Genomic DNA, 23,350 nt, shown 5'->3' on the forward strand with positions numbered 1-23,350 from the left:
GTAGCCAGGGCTGCTGCAACAAACAGCTGTGGAAGCCTTTGAGAGGCAGAGACATAAGAGGGCATCAGAGGAAGGAGGGAAGGAAAGAGGGACAGAGGCCAGTGTTGCCTGCGGTACCCGAGCATCATTCAAGGCATCCCAGGGTGCCACGGCGCAATAGTTGAAAACCACTGGTGTAACCTATCTCAGTGTTGTTGGAAGGTGGAACGGGTGGGCTGCTTCATGAAGAAAGAATGGGATAAAAATCAGATAGATTGCAAAAGTAAGTGATTCACTTTTAATCTGGGATTAATTTTCATTGGGATTTATTTCCACATAAGCATGCATGAGCTTCATCTATTTGGCAAGAACACGTGCTGGAATATGCTCCATAAAACTCAATGGCTAGGATCCAGAAAACCAAGAAAATAGTTCTCCAAGCAGGGAGAACTTGGGGTTTGCTTTCCTCCAAAAGCAACCTCTCCCCCTTCCACGTGTATCAGGGCAAACTTGTGTTTGGAACTGAAGGGGCTTTCAACAGTAGTGGTTAGCTCTTCAAAGGACAGAAGGAAAACATTCGCTGGGCTAGTGTAAGCCTCTTGTGTAAGCCCAAGTGGGTTGTTGTTTTTTAGGCAAGCTTACAAAGCTTAGTCAAATTTTAAATTGACTGAAAATAATTGTTTTGATGCCAATCCATATTGGAAGCCAATATGCTGGGACTGCCTGCAAGCCTGAAGGCTGATATTCTTCTGAGAACATTCTGCCTGGCAAGCAATAAGATTTAGAATGAAAACAAACCAACCAAAAGTATATGGCCTCTCTGTACAAAAGGAACTTGACAGGTGAATTATTAACTACAATAAATCAGTCTCATTTGCAACCTAGGGTGCTGCCTGGGCAGAATGGAAATCACCTTGTCTAAGCAAACTTGTCGTTTCCTTATGCGAACAATGGAAGAGCTATTTCTTGCAGAAGGATTCCGGACATCAAAGCGAAATATCTCAATTGTGTGCAAGAAGCTTCAAGTAAACCACATTTGGCTTTTCAGTGACTTGATTTGCAGTTAACAGCAGTGATCTGAAACGAACTGAAATCTCCCCTACAAAGAATTCACAGGTATGTTCATTCATGCCAAATTGCCCAGATTTGAATGAATGAGTTACAATACAGAACCATGATTGAAAGCCAGCAGTTATGTTAAAACCAAAATTGATAATTATGATGTGTCATATATATATATATAGATATATATATATGCACAACTTTACAAAAAAAGAAGCAAAATTCAAATTTGAATTGATGCATTGATTTGTTTGTTTTAGTTAACCTCTAAACCCAAAATGTACATATAGGAGGCTTTCTACTCCCACTATGTACATATGGGGGACATTTAACTTTTTTAAAAACCTTGAAATCTGGATTCTGTTAAATCACACACTGTGGATGCAACTTCCTAAGGCTGTACAACGCCATGTCTTCAATAAAGACTCCATTAAATGTTAAAAAGGGGGAAAGGAGGGAGGATACTGTGACCTGGCTTCCACTGCTTCCAACACAAGAAGCATTGTTTCTTTCCCCTGTTAATCTTCCTAAAAGGTATACTCTCTGAATGGGGACTGCCAGCAGCTTTTCTTCTGGTAATTACTACGAGCATCCAGGAAAAGAAAGCCAAGAGGTCAGGGAGGCAAAAAAAGAAAAGAAATATCCCCCTTTTCCAAAGATGCATATTTACAAAAAGGACCATTTCATAGCTGAAATTCCTTTGAAAGTTGCTGCTTTCCTGAATTATATATATATGTATCTCCAAAATACTTCTAGACTGGAAAGTGGCACAGGCATTGCACAACAATTAATCTATTTTAGCAGCTTTGCAATGACTGCTTTGTATCTGTGCTGAGAGGTGAGCCATTTCCTATGTGAACTATGCTAGAGAGCTCTGAGAGGCTACAGCCAGCTAGCCAATGCTTTAGGTGGGACACCATCCCAATTCTCCATCCATAGGGGTGCATGCACGTGTTAATTTGGTAAACTTCTGACAGTGGCTTTCTGTTTGTTTCTTTCGGTGTTACACACTTTTCGCCTTGGATTAGCCTCTGCAAGTTAAACTGCAGCCCCAATCACTACCACCACCAATGAAGGCTGGAGACCATGCACCTGCTCTGACCCTTCCCTTGGCAGAGGCCTGGTCCTGCCAATATTCATCAGAGCAAAGCACTGAGATAAACTCCAGCCGGCCTTCCCAGAGCTAGGTCAGTTCTCATAACGTCAGAGGACTTTCTGGCTCCCCCGTTTTCTCTTTCTCCGGCAGGGTAAGTACAAACGGGAGAAGGACCCCTTTAGTATCAAATGGGGCTTTGAGAAGTTCTGGCTCAAAGCTCCCCTTGAGTCCGCCATCTGCTTCCACCTCGCCATTCTGGGACAGGGCAAAGCACATCATTCCAGTCCGGTTGACACAGTAGATGGTGCTGCCCAAGGCGGCACAGCGGAATGGCTGCACCGGGTTGCCACCGGGGCGCAAGGAAGCACACTGACTCCAGTGCTTGGCCACTGAATTGTACCGGAAGACCTCCACCCCACCGGCCTGCCCCGGCTCCCCACGGCTGCTGCTCACGTCGAAGCGGTAGATGAAGTTCTTGTAGGACACCATGTCGGCGGAGCGTCGCCGGCTGCTGTTGTACGGGCACTCCTGCCACTCATCCCGCTTGGGGTCGTACTTGAGCAGGCGGTAGAAGAGAGACCCGCCTGACACGTAGATCTCCCCGTTGCAGGTGGTGGCTTCGTGAGCCACGGCAAAAGCCCCTTTCGGGAGAGGAGCCACCGGGCTCCACCGATCCGCCCGGGGGTCGTATTTCTCCACTGTGAAGAGACACTCGCCGCCCACCGCGTAGAGATAGCCGTCCAGGGCCAGCAGCTTCAGCTGTGAGCGAGGCTGCCCCATGGGCTTCACCTGGCTCCAGGTGTCCGTCAAGGGGTTGTAGCAAAAGACCTTGTCGGAGAGCCTGGCGCGGGGTTCCCCTGGCCCTGTGGAGATGCCCCCGGCCAGGAAGAGGTAGTTGTAGAGCACGCACATGGCGCACCCCTTGGCGTTGGCCTCGTCAGGCAGCCGGGTCAGCACCCTCCACTCCTTTGCCGCCTCGTGGTAGCTGTAGAGCAGGTAGCCGCCGTCGTCCAGGGACACCACGGAGGAGGGGCTCTGCGGCCTGCTGCTCTCTCGGCTCTGCGGCCTGCTCCCGGCGTTGAGCCTCTCGAAGGCGTCGCTCACCTCGGCCACCAGCAGGCAGGGCTTGCCGGCGTCGAGGCGGCGCTGCAGGATCAGGTCCCTCTCAGCGCCGCTGAGGCGCCCGTAGACGGCCGGCTCGCGCAGCACCTGAAGGTAGTGATCGCTCATGAAGCGGTAGGCGGCTTCGCGCAGCTCGGCCAGCCGCTGCTTCTTGGCCAGGGCCAGCAGCTGCAGGCAGTTGTCGAGGCGCAGCTGCGCCCTCATGGCCTCGGCGGCGCAGTGCAGGGCGCACGGCATCTGCAGCACCCGCGCGCCGCTCACCACCTCGGCCAGGTTGTCGTGGCGCACGTCGCCCATGCGCGCCGTGTACACGTAGTCGAGCAGCAGGCGCAGCGCCGCGTAGCTCACGCCCTTGACGCGCAGGATGTCCCTGGACGAGCGCGCGCGGAAGTAGTCGCTCTTGGCCGCCAGCACCGCCTTGTGCGCGCGGATTCGACGGCCCGACACCTCGATCACCAGGTCGGGCTCTTCCTCCGGCTGCGTCCCCCCCGGAGGAGAGGCGCATGGGTCCTGAAGGAGCGCTTCGTCGACGGCCTGCGCGGCAGACGGAGGGGACGCCGGCTGCTGCTGCGACGACGACGATGGCTGGCTGCTGCTACTGCTGCTGCTGCCTTCCCCTCCACCTTCTTCCTCCTCCGACTCGGACGCCGCGTTGTTGATCTCCCACTGGCTTTGCACCACGCGGCTGCCTCCGCGGCTGCCCGCCGACGACGGCGAGGAGGCTGCGTCGCGCTCGGGCGCCGGGGCTTTGTCTCCGGGAGAGCTGAAGCACAGCGAGGAGCTGAAGCCGCAGGGCGCGGGCGATTCGGCGCTGGTGCCGAGGATGCCGTCCTCGCCGTCTGCCGCAGCGCGCCGCTCCATCGGGGCGGACGGCGGGCTGCTCCTCGCCGCCGCTTGCTCGCCGCCGGCAGCTTTCCTCGGGGACGCTAGCTGCTCCGGCTGCGCCATCTCCATCTCCCCGCAGCGCGCCTCGACCTCGCCGACAGTCCCATTCTCACCTGGGGGAAGGACACAAGACAACGCTGAGTTCTCCATCGGCCCTCGGAGGGCTTTCGCCTGCCTGCCTGCCAGCCAGCCAGCCACCCCCTCTCTCTCTTTCTCTGTCTCCTGCTCGCAGGCACCTCCTTTTCCTCCCACTGCCTCCCCTCGTGCTGCCTGGCAGCTCTGGAGGCAACTGCGGACGCTCGCTTTTGCTCAGCTCTTAGCTTGGGTTGGGTTTTTGTTGGTTTTTTCCCTTCCCCTTGGCGCTTGTTCAATTTCCGCACTAGTTTCCCAGCCGTCGGGCTTCTCTCAGCAGCTAGAGAGCCGCTCACCGCTGAACTTTTGAACTGCCGAAGGGTGTGTGTAGTTCAGCTCGCGCTGTTCGCGTTGTTTGATCAGGTCACAATATCACGGAGTGGCATTGCAAAGCCTACATATAATATAGTAAATTATCGCAGGTCCTAGGGAGGTGGGGCCGGAAGATCTGTGCAGGGGATTTCCTGATACCCAGCCAGTGGCGTAGCGTGGGTTGTCAGCACCGGGGCAAGGCAAGTAATTTGCGCCCCCTAACCCTAACCCCCAGATGTTGCGCCCGGTGCGGCCGGCCCCCCCTGCACCCCCACGCTACGCCACTGTACCCAGCCCCTATTCTTCCAAAGTCATTTTATGGCACCCTCAAGGTGGCTTTATATCTTCAGTAAATCACATCGTTCTGCAGTGGATCGGAAGTGGTTATCCACTTTCCTCATTTCCAACCAGAATATTTCTGTAAGCCTGTCTACCCTATTAGCAAAGTCTTGTTCTCACCCTGTCAAACCAAACTTAACATTCTGCACAAAGGCAAATTTAACCTCTGGAGATTATACAATCTAAGCAGAGCTTTGTGTGTTTACATGATTTCTTCCTCCGAGTTCTTACACTCCATGCTCTGAGCCACCTTTTAGATTTCACCTTACTTTCAAACTGAACTGTATAGTCTTGAGAACTGAAAACTTGCCGCTTTAGAAATGGAAGCAGTATACCTATTGTCAATTGATGCTCTGGTTAAAAAAATCTACACCATCCTACCTTTAACATTTCTAAGAGCTATTTCTGTGCAAAAGTACAGTAATAATCTGATGGTCATGGGCCTACTCAGAAGTAGCCTGAGTTCACCAGCATTTACTTCCAACTAAAGGTGCATTGGTTTGCGGTGAGATAGCTTCTTCGCCAGATCCTATCTGTTCTTACTGAGAAGTAAGTTCCATGAGTTTTTTGATGGGATCCGGCTTCTATATAAGCACACATTATTTTGCAGCCTCAATTGCACCGAGAAAACTGCAGACTTAAGCAGGAAAGCAATGAGTCCAGCAGCCAATTCATACAATATCAGTAGAGCACAAAGTTCAGTTCAGAGCCTGTGGAATGAGTTTGGTCACACACTGAAACAGTAGTACCCCTTTAAATGCTTTGATGCATAACTAAGACTCCAATCTATTATGCAAATAAAATTCAGCTCACCTAAGACTGCATCTTCCAATCACTCTTGTACGTGGCCCTGCTTTTTGAAGGATGACCAGTAGCAAACAACACCAAACAGTAACCAGTGGTGGTGTAGTGGTTAGAGGACTAGGACCTGGGAGACTAGGGTTCAAATCCTGGGGGACCTCATCCATGAAGCTCACTCGGTGGCCTTGGACCAGTAACTGCCTCTCAGCCTAATCTACCTCCCAGGATTGTTGGGGGGATTAAATGAGGGGTGGTACAACTATGGAAGCCACCAGGCTCCATGGAGCAAAAAAGGTGGGATATAATTGCAGCAAATGAATAAATAATGAATAAATAAAATAAATGTTGACATTGTAGTGCTGTATATGATCAGCTGCTACTATCCTCTTGATACTGTGCATCAGTCGTGAATGGAAAGAAAGCAAGGCTTTCAGAAGAACCTATGGCACCACACATATTGTTGGGCACCAATTCACATCAGTCTGACCTTGAGTATTTTTCAAAGGTGATGCCAGAGTGGGCAGCCATCCATCAGGGATGCTGTAGTTGCTCTGCTGCATCGAGCAGACCCTACATCAAGCAGAGTTGGACTTCTAAAGTTACCGTCTATCTCTGATGGCAAGACTGCACAGCCTTTAAGCAGGAATCGATTTAGCACTGGGTTATCAGTCTCCTATTTAAACTGTGGTTTGCCCATAGTATAAGCCTATGGAAAGATGGGTCTATAAAGGCAGAATAATGCTATCTAAGGCTAGTGGATCCAACAGGTCAACTAAGTGGCTAACTGATTAAATCATCTACTTGTGATCAAGGGACTCTGACTTCCCCCTGCAATGGTGCAGGATCCTTGTACACACGTACATACACACACACACAAACACATGCAAAGGAAGGATAATTCTGCAGAGTGCAGCTTTTACAGACACTGCATTAATGCAATGGGAAAAGCTAGACCTCATGATGGCCTGGTGATACAAATGTTTAGTTGGAACTATTGATCAGTTAATATTTGCTAATTGGTTGACAGCTGAAACTTATAATAAGAAGTTAATGGATGGTTCTGCTACCTGAAGCTCTTGTGATCGATGGCATCCTCAGTGCTCCTTCAATGGACTTGAGAATGTGGTCCTTTATTATAGTAATAATAATAATTATTGACTATCAGTGAGCATTGAATATCGTCATTCCAGAATATATTTCTGCAGTTATTTCAGTGGAATAAATTAATGGCAATACTGTACATTTTCAGAACATTTTAGGGGGAGGTTCTGCATCAATCTCCCCCTTAGGTCAGCAAGCTGGCACGGGAATTTCCTTCAGTCAGCGTCAAAAAGGTATTCCATTTCTCACCGATTCACTGTGCATCTTCCGACCACCTATATGATAAAAACATTTTTGGTTATCGTTCAGTTTTTAAAATGAAACAATTCTACATGTATTTTGTCTGAACTGATTCCCCCAAAGTACACTTTTATATCATTACAGTGGTACCTCGGGTTACATACACTTCAGGTTACAGTCTCTGCTAACCCAGAAATAGTACCTCAGGTTAAGAACTTTGCTTCAGGATGAGAACAGAAATTGTGCTCCGGCGGCGCGGCAGCAGCAGGAGGCCCCATTAGCTAAAGTGGTGTTTCAGGTTAAGAACACTTTCAGGTGAAGAACGGACCTCCAGAACGAATTAAGTACTTAACCCGAGGTACCACTGTACTGTAGTTTCGTTTCCTTTAATAGTGGATTCTGTATCTCATAAGCTAAACCAACTTTCTTTTTCTAGGTGTTCCTCTAATACAGTATAGGACCCAAAACTGCTGTTTGTTTTAGAGTTTGCCTGCTACTTACTGGAATAGAAGATTATAATGCTCCTATCCACTAATTAGGAGTGTTCCATCCTACATATTTGGTGAAACACATCTACTGGGCCATTAATCCAGCAGGCATGGGTGTGGAGTTTACATTTCCACCCACATCAAAAGATGCATCCAGCCCATGCAATGGGACCAAGATGAATACTGCATTCAAACCTGTAAACCTAAATACAGCCGTTCTTTGAAATATCACATAATAACACTGTGATCCTCTGCTCACTTTCCCTGGAGGAGACTGACTGATTTTATAAAATTAAGGGTCAAACTAGACATGGCATTTTTCACATCATTTGCCCTTTCATAGTTGTTTAAAAGAAGAAGCTGACGTGGCTGGACCCCAAGTTGGACTGCGATTATGGCCTGGCAGGAGAGGGAAGATAACCTGTATCCCCCCCATCAGAATCTCCCCCATTTATGCAATGGGAGGAAAGGTTCCATGAGAAGTGAAAGGAAGGATATCGATGTAAGAAAATAAATAATGGTTTGGTGCTGAGCTGAAACCAACAGTTAAGTTGGATACTCAAATCTGTTATCTAAAATTATAGCCCAGCATTAAAATATGCATATTGATAGTTTGCCTCGAATGGTATCCCAAGCATGTACAGTGGTACCTCGGGTTAAGTACTTAATTCGTTCCAGAGGTCTGTACTTAACCTGAAACTGTTCTTAACCTGAAACACCACTTTAGCTAATGGGGCCTCCTGCTGCTGCCGTGCTGTCGGAGCACGATTTCTGTTCTCATCCTGAAGCAAAGTTCTTAACCTGAAGCACTATTTCTGGGTTAGCGGAGTCTGTAACCTGAAGCGTATGTAACCCGAGGTACCACTATATTTGCAAAAGCAGCAAATTTCAGCATTTGAGCCATAAGGATCCCAAGTTATTCAACTGACTTACAAATCTGGTTAGTTTAAAGTAGCAGTTCAGGGTATTCTTTATCATGGTTTTAACCAATTGTCGAAAAATCACGGCACCTTGCAGGGATGTTTTTTTAATAGAATACCCAATAACTTCATAGCAGAGGTTGTAACTCACATTCACCAATTTTATCTATATTTTGCTTTCCATTCACATTTTTATTTGACATGTAAAACATGCAAGTCAGTTATCTTTTGTCAGCAGTGAATTTCATTTCAGGTGGTTTTGGTCTCATGGTTTTCTTTTCTTGCATCCACAGTTCATTTTTCAGGATTTACTCAGTTTGCCGTCCTCACCAGAAAGAAAATCAGTTTCCTTGGAAAGTTTGTGGTCCAGGTTTGGCAAATGCTTTACTTTCCAAAAAGTCGCTTTCATTTTTAATTTCCAAACTCACGTTTCCAGTCTAGGCTGTGGTTACGAAACAAGCCAATCCTGCAAAGTCCTCTTCATCAAGTATATGCAATACTCCTAAAGCTTCTTAAATATAGAGCAAAACCTGAGCATGCACATGCATGCACACACCAACCAAATCAAATCCAGCTTTAATAATTAGTTTGCATGATGTGCCCACAGAATCTTACTGCATACGTGGGGGAAAGCTTGTGGTACATTTCTGTTAAAGATGGAGAGCCTAGCCTGTCAGCTGTGAAACATTTCATTTATTAAATAAGACTTAATGAATTTGTAGATTTTTGTTGTTGTTACTGCTGTTGATTTAGTCCAGGATGAATGGAAATGTAAGAAGACAGTGGACATGGGAACCTCTAGCAACCCTGAATTGTGCTGACAGTCTTGGCGGTGAGTCACTAGCAATATCCTGGACCCGTGCCCCCTCAACGAGCAAACAGAGACTTAAAATTGGCAAAGAAAGTCTTGGCAATCATAAGCAGCCTTCTGAGATTGCATTTTGAGCAAGAGAAGTGTTGTTAATATACATACGGAAGGTCATATTTCCTAAGCACTTGCCTACCTATGCATTTCTTCGCCACATGTTCCCCAGTTTTGCTTTTTCCTGTTAAAACAGCACGGCCTTTTCACCAAACATCAGTCTCATTGCTGGACGGAGATTCCACGTTGCCCAGCCACACTTAGATGTGAATGTGACAGGCACAGCTCATTAGAATCAAAAGGTGTATAACCCTCTCATATAATAATAATAATAATAATAATAATAATAATAATAATTTTATTTATACCCTGCCCTTCCCGGTTCAGAAAACTGGACTCAGGGCAGCTAGCAACAAATTTAAAACACTTAATTGATTCAACAAAAAATGGCATAAAATACAGTATAAAACATGAATAACAATACATTCAGAATTCAAAAATCAATTTAGGGGGGAAATCCATCCAATAAACATTAGATGATCACCACGACTAGCTGGCTAAATTAGTCCTATTTGGGCCAGCGAGGAGACCAGGGGAGAATTAGCCGCAGGATCTCAAAGTGGGTAATCTTCATAAAAAGGGGAAGGGGGAGGGAAGGAAGGGGAATAAAAGATCAGGCTAAGTTCAAATTAAAAGCCAGGCTCTGTCTTACAGGCCCGGCAAAAGGAGGTTAAATCCTGTAGGGCCCTGGTCTCATGGGACAGAGCATTCCACCAAGTTGGAGCCATCACTGAAAAGGCCCTGGCCCTGGTGGAGGATAGTCTGACTTCCTTAGGGCTCGGGACCTCTAAACTATGGACCTTAAGGTCCTCTGCAGGGCATACCAGGACGTTTGTGTCTCCTTGGTTTTAATGGAACTTTTTATATAGGAATCTGCCTTATACCAGATCAAGCTATCCATGTGGCTCACTGTCTACTCTGATAAATGTCACTCCCAGTGCCTTTCATCCTTTTTAAAACTTGAGATGTCTGAGATTGGACATGGGATCTTCTTCGTGAGAAGCATGTGTTCCACCACAGAGCTATTGGTCCTCCCCAAATGGAATTTAAAGCTATCCAGGTATAAAGCAATGGGTTTTTCTGTTTTGCTTATGGAAGCACTACCAATAGTTTAGTCCCATAATGAAAACTGGACACATAAGAGCTGGAAGGGACCAATGCAGGAACATGCAACTGTTCCATGTTTGATCAAACCTGCAACCTTGGCATTATCAGCACCACGCTGTCACGAACTGAGCTATCCAGGCTGACTTACAGAAGGTTTATTCTCCAAGTCTAGTCTCAATTGTGTGGCCCATTAAAAACCTTTAACTTTACAAAGGAGTGGCTCTCAAATGCTCTTGTCAACAAGACTGTGGATACGGGTTTGTAAGACTAATATTTGCTAAGATCCTACATTTCCAGAAATGTTTTAAAATTATTGGATTTGGCAAACTGTCCTTCATATAAACATAGAATAAAACAAACAAACAATGTCAAATAAAACAAAATTGAGAAGACCTTTTACAGCATAAAGGCACTGACTCAGGCTGAATCCAGACATAGTCATGCTTAGAGTAAATGATGTTAATAATTCAAGGGTCTACTCTAAGCAGGACTAGGTTTAGAGCCAACAGAAACAATTTTTAGTCCTGCTAATGTCAACATGAACAAGTTAAAGCATGTGCTGAACTCCCAATGAAACTGAGGGTGTTTCGTACCCGAAAAAGATGTTTTAGCTGAGTCAACATGAAAATGAAAAGCTGTATTTTGCTTTGTTTTTTAAAACTGTCCCATCACCAAACATTTTTGAGAAACTGCCTCATGGGAAATTTTAGGAAGGAAGGGTTTTTTATTTGGTTTAAGTAAAGTAGCGGTCAAAACTGCACTTTGAGCAATTTGACTTAACTACAGGATGTGTCTTAAAGAGATTGTGTCATTACATCTACTCTCAAAGTGCTTATTAAACTTCTTCATTATCCATAACTGGTCGTATTATTATACTCCCAGAGTGCTTGAGAAAAGTACATTTATTCCATCTCGTAAGTATGAATTTCTCCAATCTCTATGACAACAAAAACTAAGCTCCCAGGAATAAATTTCCCTGATTAGGACCACACATGCATAACTACACATAGAATAAGTTCCGGTGTGTGTGTGTGTGTGTGTGTGTGTGTGTGTGTGTGTGTGTGTGTGTGTTCATAGAACAAACAAGCTGCATAGCCCCAAACCTCCTGAGTCCTGAGCCATCTCAACAAGGCATTTTATTACAAAGTAATGCCAGCCTATCATTGTTTGTAAGGTGAGAATTTAATTTAACCCCTGATCAGGTCCTTCTTTCTGAAAACGCTATGGAACAAACCTCTCTCGAAAGGCAGGTCAAGCTGTGTGTCTTTGTTTCCTTCTGGAGAACTCTCATTTTCAAGCATGAGTTTAACACTTCAGCCTTAAGAAGGCATTCAAATTACTTTTGTACAAACATTCACATGAAGGAGAGGGCTGCCCAGCCCAGCCCTGCACAGCACATCACTTCCATCCCATTTACAGCCTTCCATTAGTTTAAGGGCAGCAGTTTGATGCAGGAAGCCTCCTCTAACCAAAAAGTCTCCTCAGGTGATTTAAAACAGTTAAATTGCATAGAAATAGAGAAGTCTCCACGATTCAGACTCGGGAACATCTTTGGATGCGTAGAAGGACTTAGGAGGGAAAAAACCCTTCTCTCTCCATTTTCTTTTTCTTTCTCTTGTGACTCCTGTAGCACCTCACTGTTCTCCTCACTGGCTGCGTCATTTCCCCCTCTCTCCCTTCTGCTCCTATCCTCCCTACTTTCCTCTCTACCCTCTTGGTCACTCAGCCTTCTGTTCAGCTGCTCAGGTACCAACCCAAACCTTGGAAAACACCCAGAGCTGAAAGAGGAGGTGAGAAAAAGCACCACTCTTCCAACTTCAGCTGCTTCATCTCTATGTGTTTCAAGGGCAGACAAGGTAAACAGCCCTCGCCACCTCGTGACAAAGCGGACAGAGGGGTGATCAGAGGCTACACAAGCACCAGGGGAAGTGTTCAAAGGTGCTGGTGAGCCTCAGAGAGCCCATGCATCCAGCCCACACACTGTCCAAATGTTTGCTTCTAGTGTGCTGAACAGAAACATACATCACCTCCCTCTCCCTGAACCTTGCATCTTGGAACCGGTCATAATAAAGGTGCTGTTTGAACACTGGCATTTTCCAGTCAGCTAACCACCACTGAAGGTGCTTCAGTATCCTTTAACTTAGCAGTCAATTACTCTAGCATGATGCAGCAGGATTTCACAGTGCGAAACCTTATCCACTAAACAGCTCAGCACTGACTACAAAACCTAGCCCACATGAGCAGGCAGAATTTTTATTATGTTCTATCAACACTGCAGATCAGGAGATTTTTATCAGCTGACCTTAATAATAATTCAAGGATTTTGAAAAATGAAGGCAGAGCCAAGAGTCTCCCTTTCAATTTTCCCTTTCTCCTTTATGCCTGCCCAGATTTACCTTGCTAATTTGCCGTTCTTTGTTGTTGTTTAGAATCATAGAATTGCATAGTTGGAAGGGACCCCGGAGACTCATCTGGTCCAACCCCTGCAATACAGGAATCTCAACAAGCGGTCTCCCATCCAATTTGAAACCATAGAGGACCCTGCTTAGCATTACAAATGTGCTAGCAGTTTTATTCCCACATCGCTTTCCATAGAAAAGTGAGGTCTGCAAGAAACAGACCTAGAAATCTTGTGGCAAGTGACTGAACAAGATGTAATCTTGGCACAACTCTAGCCAGGTACTGGGCCCAAAAAAAGCAAACAAATTTATCATGGATTATCAGAGAAAGGCTGACCTTGGGGATGTCATAGCAATCAGAAAGAGAATTCAAAGCAATGGTTTAAAATATACTTGTCTGCAAAAACTGTACTGAACAGCCCATCTGCTGAGGAATGCAGTCAGTAGTAATGTCCATTTCTTTTGTTCCCAGGGAGGAACTAAATAGCCAAAAATAGGGATTTGGGGTATTTGTCATGGTTGGTCAATGAATTGAGGTTAGAGGTAGAATGAATAGATAGATAGATGCCCTCAGCCAGGATTGTGGAGATTTCCCTGAATAAATTCTAATTTTTTGCATCAAACTAGAGGAAGTCATTTATTTATTAAATTCATAACCCATCCTTTCTCCTTGAGAAGCTCAGCGAGGCAATGATGACTACTAGCCACTCTCTGACCCAGCTGGGCCATAGTAGATGCTGGACTTTTCAGTGAAACCTTGTTAGTACTTATCAGTTCTGCAAAGGTAAAGGGATCCCTGACCATTAGGTCCAGTCGTGACCGACTCAGGGGTTGCGGCGCTCATCTCACTGCACCCACCACTGCAGGTGCTTCGGTATCCTTTAACTTAGCAATCAATTACTCTAGCATGATGCAGCAGGATTTCACAGTGTGAAACCTTATCCACTAAACAGCTCATGGCCAAGGGAGCCGGCGTACAGCTTCCAGGTCATGTGGCCAGCATGACTAAGCCGCTTCTGGAGAACCAGAGCAGCGCATGGAAATACCGTTTACCTTCCCGCTGGAGCGGTACCTATTTATCAACTTGCACTTTGTGCTTTCGAACTGTTAGGTTGGCAGGAGCAGGGACTGAGCAACAAGAACTCACCTCGTTGTGGGGATTCGAACCGCCAACCTTCTGATCGGCAAGTCCTAAGCTCTGTGGTTTAACCCACAGCACCACCCGTGTTCCTTCAGCTCTGCAAAACTGATGATCAAATGTCAGTTCCAGTTTGGAGGGACGACTTCAGCGAGGAGATGAGTTAAATTCATTCTCATAATCTGTGCCCTCCTGTTCACCACCTTATAAGAACAAATGAATATAGGAGTAACCATGCCATCTGGAAGCTCGATTCGAAATGACTATATGGACATCCACATTCATTTGAGATACAAGGACGGGGGGGGGGGGGAGGTAGTCACAAAGAGGAAGAGATTTCTCCATTCCTTTGACACACGAATTCACACATTCCTGTGGATCCCTATCCATGCTACCTTAATGGCGATCCAGACCACACTGCTCCACTGCCCATTCATATAGCAAACAGGTCACCATGTATCACAGCACATTGTGCTCCATAGACAGTGACATCACTCTGCCCAGGTCTATGCAACCCCAGGTTGAGCAGACAACAGCAGCCTGTTCCCTGAGGATTTCCTCCAAAGAAAAGGATAGCAGGGACTAAAGCAGCCTAAGGCATTATTTGCATTCAACAAGCACTGTCTAGGATGGGAACTTTCAGCCTACCAAATATTATTGGACTACAACTCCCATAATGTCCAACCACTGGCCATGTTGGCTGAGACTGATGGGAGTTGTAGTCCAACAACACCCCTGGTCTAGGAGCTGCACTTGTTGAGCTGTAACAGTTTGTTGCCCACTTCTGGGGCTTGGACACATTTGCAAATAATAAAAACCAAAAACCTGTTGTGAGCCTCACACACACAAACATCACAACCTATTATATTGGCAACAATGGAAAGCTTCTTTCAAGCCTAATTTTTGGTTTATAGTAAAAGAGAACTCTGTGTGCGCTATAGAAGGTATCCACAGTCACACAGGTGTCCATGGGTGCCATGTTCGCAACTCCTTTTTAGAGGCCATGGTTTACTCTGAGGGCCAGGAATAGAGAACCTGTGGCCCTCAAGATACTGGACTATAGACCATATCACCCCTGACCTTTACGCTAAACTGGCTGATGGGAGCTGGACTCCCAAATTAATGGAGAGCATCAGGCTCCTCATCCCTGATACGGGCACACAACAGTGTGCAGGGGATTGTGGGATTGGGAAACAAGCCATTTCTTTCCACCCAGTCCAACATAAGCAACCCCTTGTTATCCACCCTACTTGCTTTATACTAGCATTGCACAGGTTGCAGGGTCTCAGAGGTTTGATGGACAGGCATGTGCCTCTCTTCCAAGCTGCCAAGTGGCTTCTCCCTAACCCCCGCAGAGCTCCACTGAACTTGTGTCCCACTTCCAAGAGAGTTTATGTAACAGTCAGAGCCCCGGGCATCACTTGTCAAATTACATGCTCAGCATGAGGCTGCTGTTTTAAGGAAGGTTCCTCTTGAATAAACAATCTGGAAAATGCAGCCCTTGTCATTTAACTTGGAGACCGTGTGTGTGTGTGTGTGTGTGTGTGTGTGTGTCTAAAAATAGACTAATGGAAGCCTCCATTTGACTTGAGGAATAGAGACTCTATTTAACACTATAATTTGCACACTGGAGGAGGTGCCTACCAAGAATAACAAATAGTTACGCAGCCATACCTAGAGAGCAGTTTGCTCAGCACCCAGCAATTAACATCCTCATCCTGATTGGGCCTTTTGGCTGGGACACTTATGCCAACCACAAAATACTATTTGCCACTGGAAATTCCACATGTGAAAAATTAAAATCAGTTAATTTTGTCAAGATGCAGTGCAACCCCTTTTCTAGAAAAGTATCATATTTTTACAGTGCATTGGAATATTTCAGTAATAATAATAATGATAATCTATCATACCCCGCTCATCTGAAAACACGTGTAGGAAACACGTGTCACATGCTAAAAGAAAAGTTACTTCAAATATTCTCTTAAATAAACCAAAAAGTGCTTTTCTTCCACCACCTTATTATATACTAAAAATAGAATTACATGTAGAATTACGTTCATAATTCAAGAGCTCAGAGGGAGCTAACAAGAAGAATGTCTGGTTTTCTGTTCCATTGAAGGGAATGGATTCTTCAACTGCAACAGAGTGTTCATAGCTGTGAAACAGTATGATGGCTGTAGGATCCATCTCTAACGCAGCAGCAAAGGAAAAAGTAGGGTTGATGTGCTCTGTTACAGTGTGACCCTAAGCTAAGTCCTACTGAGTTCAATAGGGTTTACTCCCAAGAGGAGGGCAGCCTTATGCTGCAATCCTGTATACACTTGAGTAAGGGCCACTAACTCAGTAGGACTACATTCTGAGTAAATGTGCAGTATTGCTGAGTAACAGCAATAAATTGCTGTTATTTAACACTAATAGATAGATAGAGGATAGATAGATGATAGATAGATAGATGATGATAGATGATAGATAGATAGATAGATAGATAGATAGATAGATAGATAGATATAGATATGATAGATAGATGATAGATGATAGATAGATAGATAGATAGATAGATAGATAGATAGATAGATAGATGATAGATAGATAGATAGATGATAGATAGATAGATAGATAGATAGATAGATGATAGATAGATAGATAGATAGATAGATAGATAGATAGATAGATAGATGATAGATAGATAGATGATAGATAGATATAGATAGATAGATAGATGATAGATTAGATAGATAGATGATAGATAGATAGATAGATAGATAGATAGATAGATAGATAGATATAGATGATAGATAGATAGATAGATAGATAGATAGATAGATAGATAGATAGATAGATAGATAGATGATAGATAGATGATAGATAAATGATAGATTAGATAGATAGATAGATAGATAGATAGATAGATAGATGATAGATAGATAGATAGATAGATAGATAGATAGATAGATAGATGATAGATAGATAGATATAGATGTAAAATCTGCAACCTTCTAAGATCACTATGAGATTCTTTCACTGAAAGCTTATCTTTAGAATTATTTAAATTAGAATGTTACCATGGACACATGTCCTCTGCTTGCACTAGATTCTTTACTCAGAGGTAAACCTAGGACAGTCCCAAATACTGTATAATTTGGCCTTCATGGAGAATGTGGTGGATAATGGCCTTTACTACAGAGCTATGAAATGCCTGTGACTTGGACCTGCTTCATATAATCAGAGATGGAGAAATACTGTACACCGTGAGGTCATCTTTGTGCATACAATGTAACATAACATCAGATGTTGCAGGAGCCAGCCAGCCAGCCACACAATGTGTTCATTCACTTCACTGCTTCTGTCCCTGAGGCGAAATGGAGTCTCCTGTTTAGGCATTGGTACAGTCACTCATCCAGCATTTTTTCCCCTTCTTTGCTGTGGAGGTGGGAAGGGCGGGGGAGTGAATTTAGCAGGACTCCTCCTCTCCAGTGACTTATGCCATTTTGCGTTAGGCTAGACATAAGGCAACATCTCCCACTTCTCCATCGATAAAGACCTAAGGGGGAAAGTGCCTGAGAAATGGTTTATCATGGGAAGGGGGAGCAGGGTAGACATTACACAGCTTAACTCAGAACAAAAAGGTGAAATCCTCTAGAGAAAGAGTAGGAAAAGGAATTTCCTGCTGGAAAGATATGTAGCCCAGATCCACAATGCATTACCGTAGTTATCAACAAGGTTAGGGCTATATCCTGACTGTTGCTGGAATGAAGGGGGAAAGTATTGTCAAATATCTCTGTTGCTCTTCGTTAGGAGTGCAGGGTTCACAACCCCAAAATGCAAAGCAGGACTTAACATGTGAGCAAGCACCCCAGTGGGGCACTTAACTCACAAGCTCGGGAGGGAAAGCCTTCAACCTGCTGCATTATGACCTTTCCTTTCAAATGGATCCCCTGGGGTGGAGGGAAGCTGCAGCTCTTGGCATGAAGGGGCAGATGCATAACACACTAGAGGAGCACTTGCTTCATTTAAACTACTACTACTACTAATAATAATAAATAAATAAATCCCTCATTTGGTTTTCACTTTGGGATTAGGTACAGACAGCACCAGCTGTTTCCAAAGCTTTTTTTTTTTAAGGAATATCATTTGGTTCAAATGTATTTTGTACACAACTATCATTTCTTTCTGCCAAAGAATCTAATAATTGCAGCGGGGGGGGGGGGGGTTTAGCAAGGGGAAACCCTGCTACAAAAAGGTACCTAGAGGTTTCCAGGTTTCTTTATGTAGAGGAAATTACTTAAATTACTTATGATGTTGATAAACTCCCAGGAGTAGATTTGGATAACTATTTATAGCTTGTAAATTCACTCAAAGGCAGCTGAAACTATCTAAACCGGGGGGGGGGGGGGAGTCAACATGGCACACCCCAAATGTCACTGGACTACAACTCCTATAATCTTGGACCACCAGCCGTGTTGAATGAGGCTGATGTGGGAGTCAGAATCCAACAACATCCGCAGGGCACCATGTTGGTTAGCCCTGGCGAAGACAGTGTGTAAAATACAGCCATGCTCGTCTCCTGAGCGTGAGCTGCCTTATGGAGATGAATGGACAAGTACAGAAAAGGCCACCTCCTTTTGTGTGGCCAAATGGTGCACAGGCCCAGTATAAAACACTCAAGGAAAATCAATTTGCAGTTTTATATGCACTACACTGAGATCATGGACCACTTTAAACGCCATCTCCAACTCCTCAAAAGATTCCATCAATGGTGTTTCTGAAAAATGTTATACATCACTTGGGAAGACTGGGGAACGAATGACAGTGTACTGGAAGAAGCAAAGATCACCAGTGTTGAAGCAATTGATTCTTCAACATCAACTTTGTTGGACTGGTCATGTTGTGCTGATGCCTGATGATCATCTTCCAAAGCAACTACTTGATTCTGAACTTAAAAATGGAAAGCGGAATGCTGGCGGTCAACAAAAGAGGTTTAAAGACTCTCTCAAGTGAAATCTTTAAAAAAAAATGTAGTATAAACACCGACAACTGTGAAACACTGGCATGCAAGTGCTCCAGTTAGAGAACAACCTTTACCAAAAGTGTCATGGGCTTTGAAGACACTTGAACTCAGGACAAAAGGGGGAAATGTGCTACGAGGAAGGCATGTTTGGCAAACCCTCACTGTGAAAAACTCCCACCCAGAAACCTATGTCCCCACTGTGGAAGGACGTGTGGATCCAGAATTGGCCTCCATAATCACAGACTCACTGTTAAGACCATGCTCCATGGAAGACAATCTTACTCAGCTACAAGTGATTGCTGAGGAAGAAGAGGAAGAAGAGGAAGAAGGGTGAGATCATATCCTGTACTGTGCTGAGTTTGTGTGCCTTTATATATAGACACACACACAGCCATTCTGCACACAGGCAATGAATCTGAAAGCAAACCAGACATTCCAAGCTGCCTATGATACAGCAGTACCAAAGAACTCTACCGGTGCCACTACTTGAAATACATTTCAAGTTCTCATGGCATGCAAAGCTGCCATGTCAGGAAGAAAGCTAAGGTAGAATCTTTATGGGGGTGAGGGTGGGTGGTAGCAACTGCCTTGCACGCTGATATACAGTAGTCCCACATTCAATCCCCAGCATCTTCAGCTGGAGCTGAAAGTGTCTCCTGTCTGAAATCCCTGCAAGCTGCTGACTTGCTACAAGGCAGCCTTCTCTAATCCTAGGACTACATCTCCCAGACATGGCAAACCTTTGCATAGTCAGGGAGAGCATAAATCTGAGGAATTTTCAAGTAAGCAACTTGTTTGCTCTCCTGCACATGGGTATTGTTGCTGGTTTGTCGCTCAGTAATCAGTTCCACTTAGGAAGAGGTAGGCCCTAGAATGTAGAAACATGGCGGAACTGATACTAAACATTTATGGGTCCAATTCAGTCAACACAGGGCACTTTTAACTCAATAGGACTTCCTCCTGGCTGCAGTGTAAAAAGGGGTTGATTGGATGGCATTGTTTATTTGCAACATATCAATCAATACGCCCCATCTTCCTTGAATGAAGTTGGCACTTCGTCATTCAGATAGTACTGGTTTATACTGCCCAATGAATCACTGGGAATTGTACAGAGCATTAAGAAATTATATTATTGATTACTACATCAAGATCTGGAAATAGTTCCTACTCTTGTATGTTTTATTCTCCAGGAATAAAAATGCTAAAGATGTTGATGTATTTGGTTTCTGACCATAGATCTAGCACCAATTTATAGGTCTCTGCCCTGCGGAACATACAGTAGGGGGAAAGGAGAGTAGCAGGAGAGGTGCAGATACTGTCATATGTATGTAGGCTACAATCCTACCTGCTTCCCTGGGTGGAAATTCCATTGAATTATATGGGGCTTGCTTCAGAATAGAGATGCATAGGATTATGCACTGTTAGGCTTCCTGTCAGTACAACATGAGGCTCCTCTGAGTCGTGGGACATTGAGCAAAAGATTCCTGCATTGCAGGGGGTTGGACTAACTTGGCAAATGCATTTTTGAGGAGGAATTTCGAGTTGAAAGAAAAAGAAGCAGAACCATGTAAGTGTAATGTATAAGGAGCAAGGAGAGCATGAGCTGAAGCCAACTAAATCAAACGCAGAGCAGACCCACTGAAATCACTGGACCTGATTTGAATGGGTGATTCTGAGCATGCTTTAGTTGGCTACAGCACCATGCTTAGTACAAACTTGGGGAGTGGAGGGTGGGGAATAAAAGTGTTTCCTTTTGTAAGGTTGCAATCCTGCACACACTTGCTAAAGAATAAGCCCCACTGGTTTTAGTTATGGTGAAATATGTTCTGGGTTGCTTTGTACATTCTAAGTCAGAAGGAAAGGACTTTAATATGAATAGGTCTTCTCTCTTGCAAATGCCCACCCAGCAGCTGAAGATCTCAGCTTTGGAACAATGCTGACAAATCCCTGAGTATTCCAACAGGCCTCTAAGAAAAAAAGCAGAAATATTGGGGATGGACGGGACCTGCAGATATGAAGTTGAATCTCCCAGCCTGGGTTTAGGCTCAGGAGAGAGGACAAGATAATATGCCTGTGCATATGAAGGAGAGCATGCTCAGTGCAGCCGCGGTGTCTCACTGTACAGGCTAAGCAGCGAAGTGGATTAATCGGGATTGTGGGAAAGAGGGCGGGGATGGGGGAGCATGATGAGAACTGACATAATTCCACATCTCCATTGCCACACACATTCCGCTTGTTGTCCTGGCTGCATCTCTTTCTCTCCCGTCCCCCCCCCCCCCCTTCAACACATGTAACAACCCTGCTGCTGAATTAACTGTTGCATTATGTGCGAGGAGATACCGGAGAAGCAATTCCTCCGGAGGGAGCCAGGAAATGTCAAGCGCGCGCCTTTCCTGCATCTCTCTCCACGCCACCCACCCGCGAGGCGAGATCTTTCGCGCAAAGTGCGTAATAACAGGCATGTTTCCAAAACCGCGATGAACATTAAGTTCATCATGCCTGCTGCTGCGTCTGTTTCGTTGCAAACCTCGCCGCCGGCCTTCGAGAGGGGCGTTCATGTTCCCCCGTTTCCCACTCAGCAAGCAACCATGCCTAGTGCAAAAAAGGGGGGCGAAAAGGGAGAAGGGAAACGCTGCGCATAGCTGTAGGAGTGCACAGGCCGCTCGCAATTACGCACGCCAAAGAACCGCAGGAGAAAGAGCAGTGGGAACAGAGGGCTCCAAAGCCACTAACCTCAGCTTGGGCCAGGCAGGCAGGCAGGCAGGCAGGCAGGCAGGCAGGCAGGCAGGCTTCTCCAAAGCAGATTTCCCTCGCAGGAGCGAGGACAAATCTCAGTCCGTTCCAACCTTTATCCTCGGCGCCACCTCCCCTAGAGCACAAGAAGGAAGCCTCGGTCGGTGCCAAGCGCCGCCAAATCGCGCCTTCTTCACTTCAGCGCAGCCAGAAACACGTCTGGCCGAGCCGTGCAGTGCAGCGCCGCTACTGCGGGAAACATCCCTCGTTTAGACGAGCCGCTTGGGGGATTTAAACGAGCAAGGCTCCCTAGTGGTCGTCGTCGTCGTCACCGCCACTACCTCCGCCACTTCTGGGCGCCGGGAAAGGGGAGTGTCCTCGCTGCTTCCCGCGTGGCAAGGAGCCGCATCGCGCCGTCGTCTCCGCGCACCGCGGGCAGGCGGAGTTTGGGCAGGCGCAGCGCGCACTCCCGCGCTAGGGTCTGCAACCCGCGCGGCGCTCTGCAGGCTCCTTGGCTGGCGCGTTGCAGGTCGGAGGCTGGGATCCTGCACCAAGGGTTGGAGGAAGAATTCCTTTGTTTTGAGGCCGTTTCTCTTTACCGCGCTCGTCTCCGCGGCGCGCACGCAGAGCAGCCTGCCAAGGGCGCCGGTGCCTCGCCATGCGCGGTCCTGGTCTGGGTCACGTAACGTTGCGCGCCAGGCGGATGACCCTTTGTTTATCCCCGCCCGCCGTCGCCCTGTTAAACATTCCTCTGGGTTTGCTGAGAAAGTGCCACAGGGCTCAATGGGGCTTACGCCCGTGTAAATCTACATAGAATATTTGTTCAGTAGCTTTAAAAAAAGAAAGGAAGAAATCAGCCTCGGGTAAAACTGGCCTCCTCGCCCACACCCTTTTTGCTTTAGTACTTGAGAAAAGCAAATATTGCAAACTTGTTGCTGCCCACGCTTCAAAATAGCAGCTACTTGTCACACAGTGACACAATCCGAAGCTCTTTGGCTTTAAACCTGTGGCTGGCACTCTTACTTAACCTTTTAACAGGACAGAAAGTATAGGGTGGGGTGGAGGGTTTATAGCCCCTGCTGTTTGCTGGCCTAACGCGCCCCTGCGCTTCGTCGCAAATCCCATTATTTGGAGGAGCTTCTTTTGTTCAGAGCGAAGAGGACAAACTCTGAGACAGCTACCATACTGGCTACATATACAGGGTGGCTCCGTGCGCTAGGAAGGCAAATCAAAAGCAAACCCCGCAAAGGGGAAGTGATTGGCATTGTTTGACATGGAACGACAATAGGTAGGGAGGGAATAGGAAATGTCGCAGCAGATCAAAGCATGCCGCTCATCACTGAACATTGCCACAAATGCTAACCGGGCACCTTTGCTCCTGGAGTCTATCATGCAGAGCGGCAACCCATCAAGGAAAGGCAAATCGAATTACCACTCACAACGGGGAATAACAGGTGAATTGGGGGGGAAGTGTGGGTAGGCATACAAGGAATTATATTTTTATTCTATGCTTCTTTTTCTTTTCAAAGATAAAAGTTTAATACAAACCAAATGGCAAGAGAAAGC

General features: G+C 45.8%; 1 protein-coding gene across 2 annotated transcripts; it reads right to left on the reverse strand.

Annotated features, from left to right (window-relative positions):
- Positions 1-254: 254 nt before the first annotated feature.
- On the reverse strand, positions 255-22,135 carry KBTBD11 (kelch repeat and BTB domain containing 11). 2 transcript variants are annotated; one of them, XM_083730303.1, is made up of 3 exons: positions 21,818-22,135; positions 6,970-7,104; positions 255-4,257 (listed from the first exon to the last, which is right to left on the reverse strand). In XM_083730303.1, the coding sequence occupies exon 3, from the start codon at positions 4,211-4,213 to the stop codon at positions 2,237-2,239; it is 1,977 nt and encodes a 658-aa protein (XP_083586429.1). In that variant the 5' UTR covers positions 4,214-4,257; positions 6,970-7,104; positions 21,818-22,135; the 3' UTR covers positions 255-2,236. The 2 variants fall into 2 exon arrangements, with proteins under 2 accessions (XP_083586429.1, XP_083586428.1); XM_083730302.1 differs by lacking the exons at positions 6,970-7,104; positions 21,818-22,135 and adding an exon at positions 6,796-6,933.
- Positions 22,136-23,350: the final 1,215 nt, after the last annotated feature.

The sequence above is a fragment of the Podarcis gaigeae genome (genome assembly GCF_964106915.1).
Source record: "Podarcis gaigeae genome assembly, chromosome: 3".
In the NCBI taxonomy this organism is placed as follows: Eukaryota; Metazoa; Chordata; class Lepidosauria; order Squamata; family Lacertidae; genus Podarcis; species Podarcis gaigeae.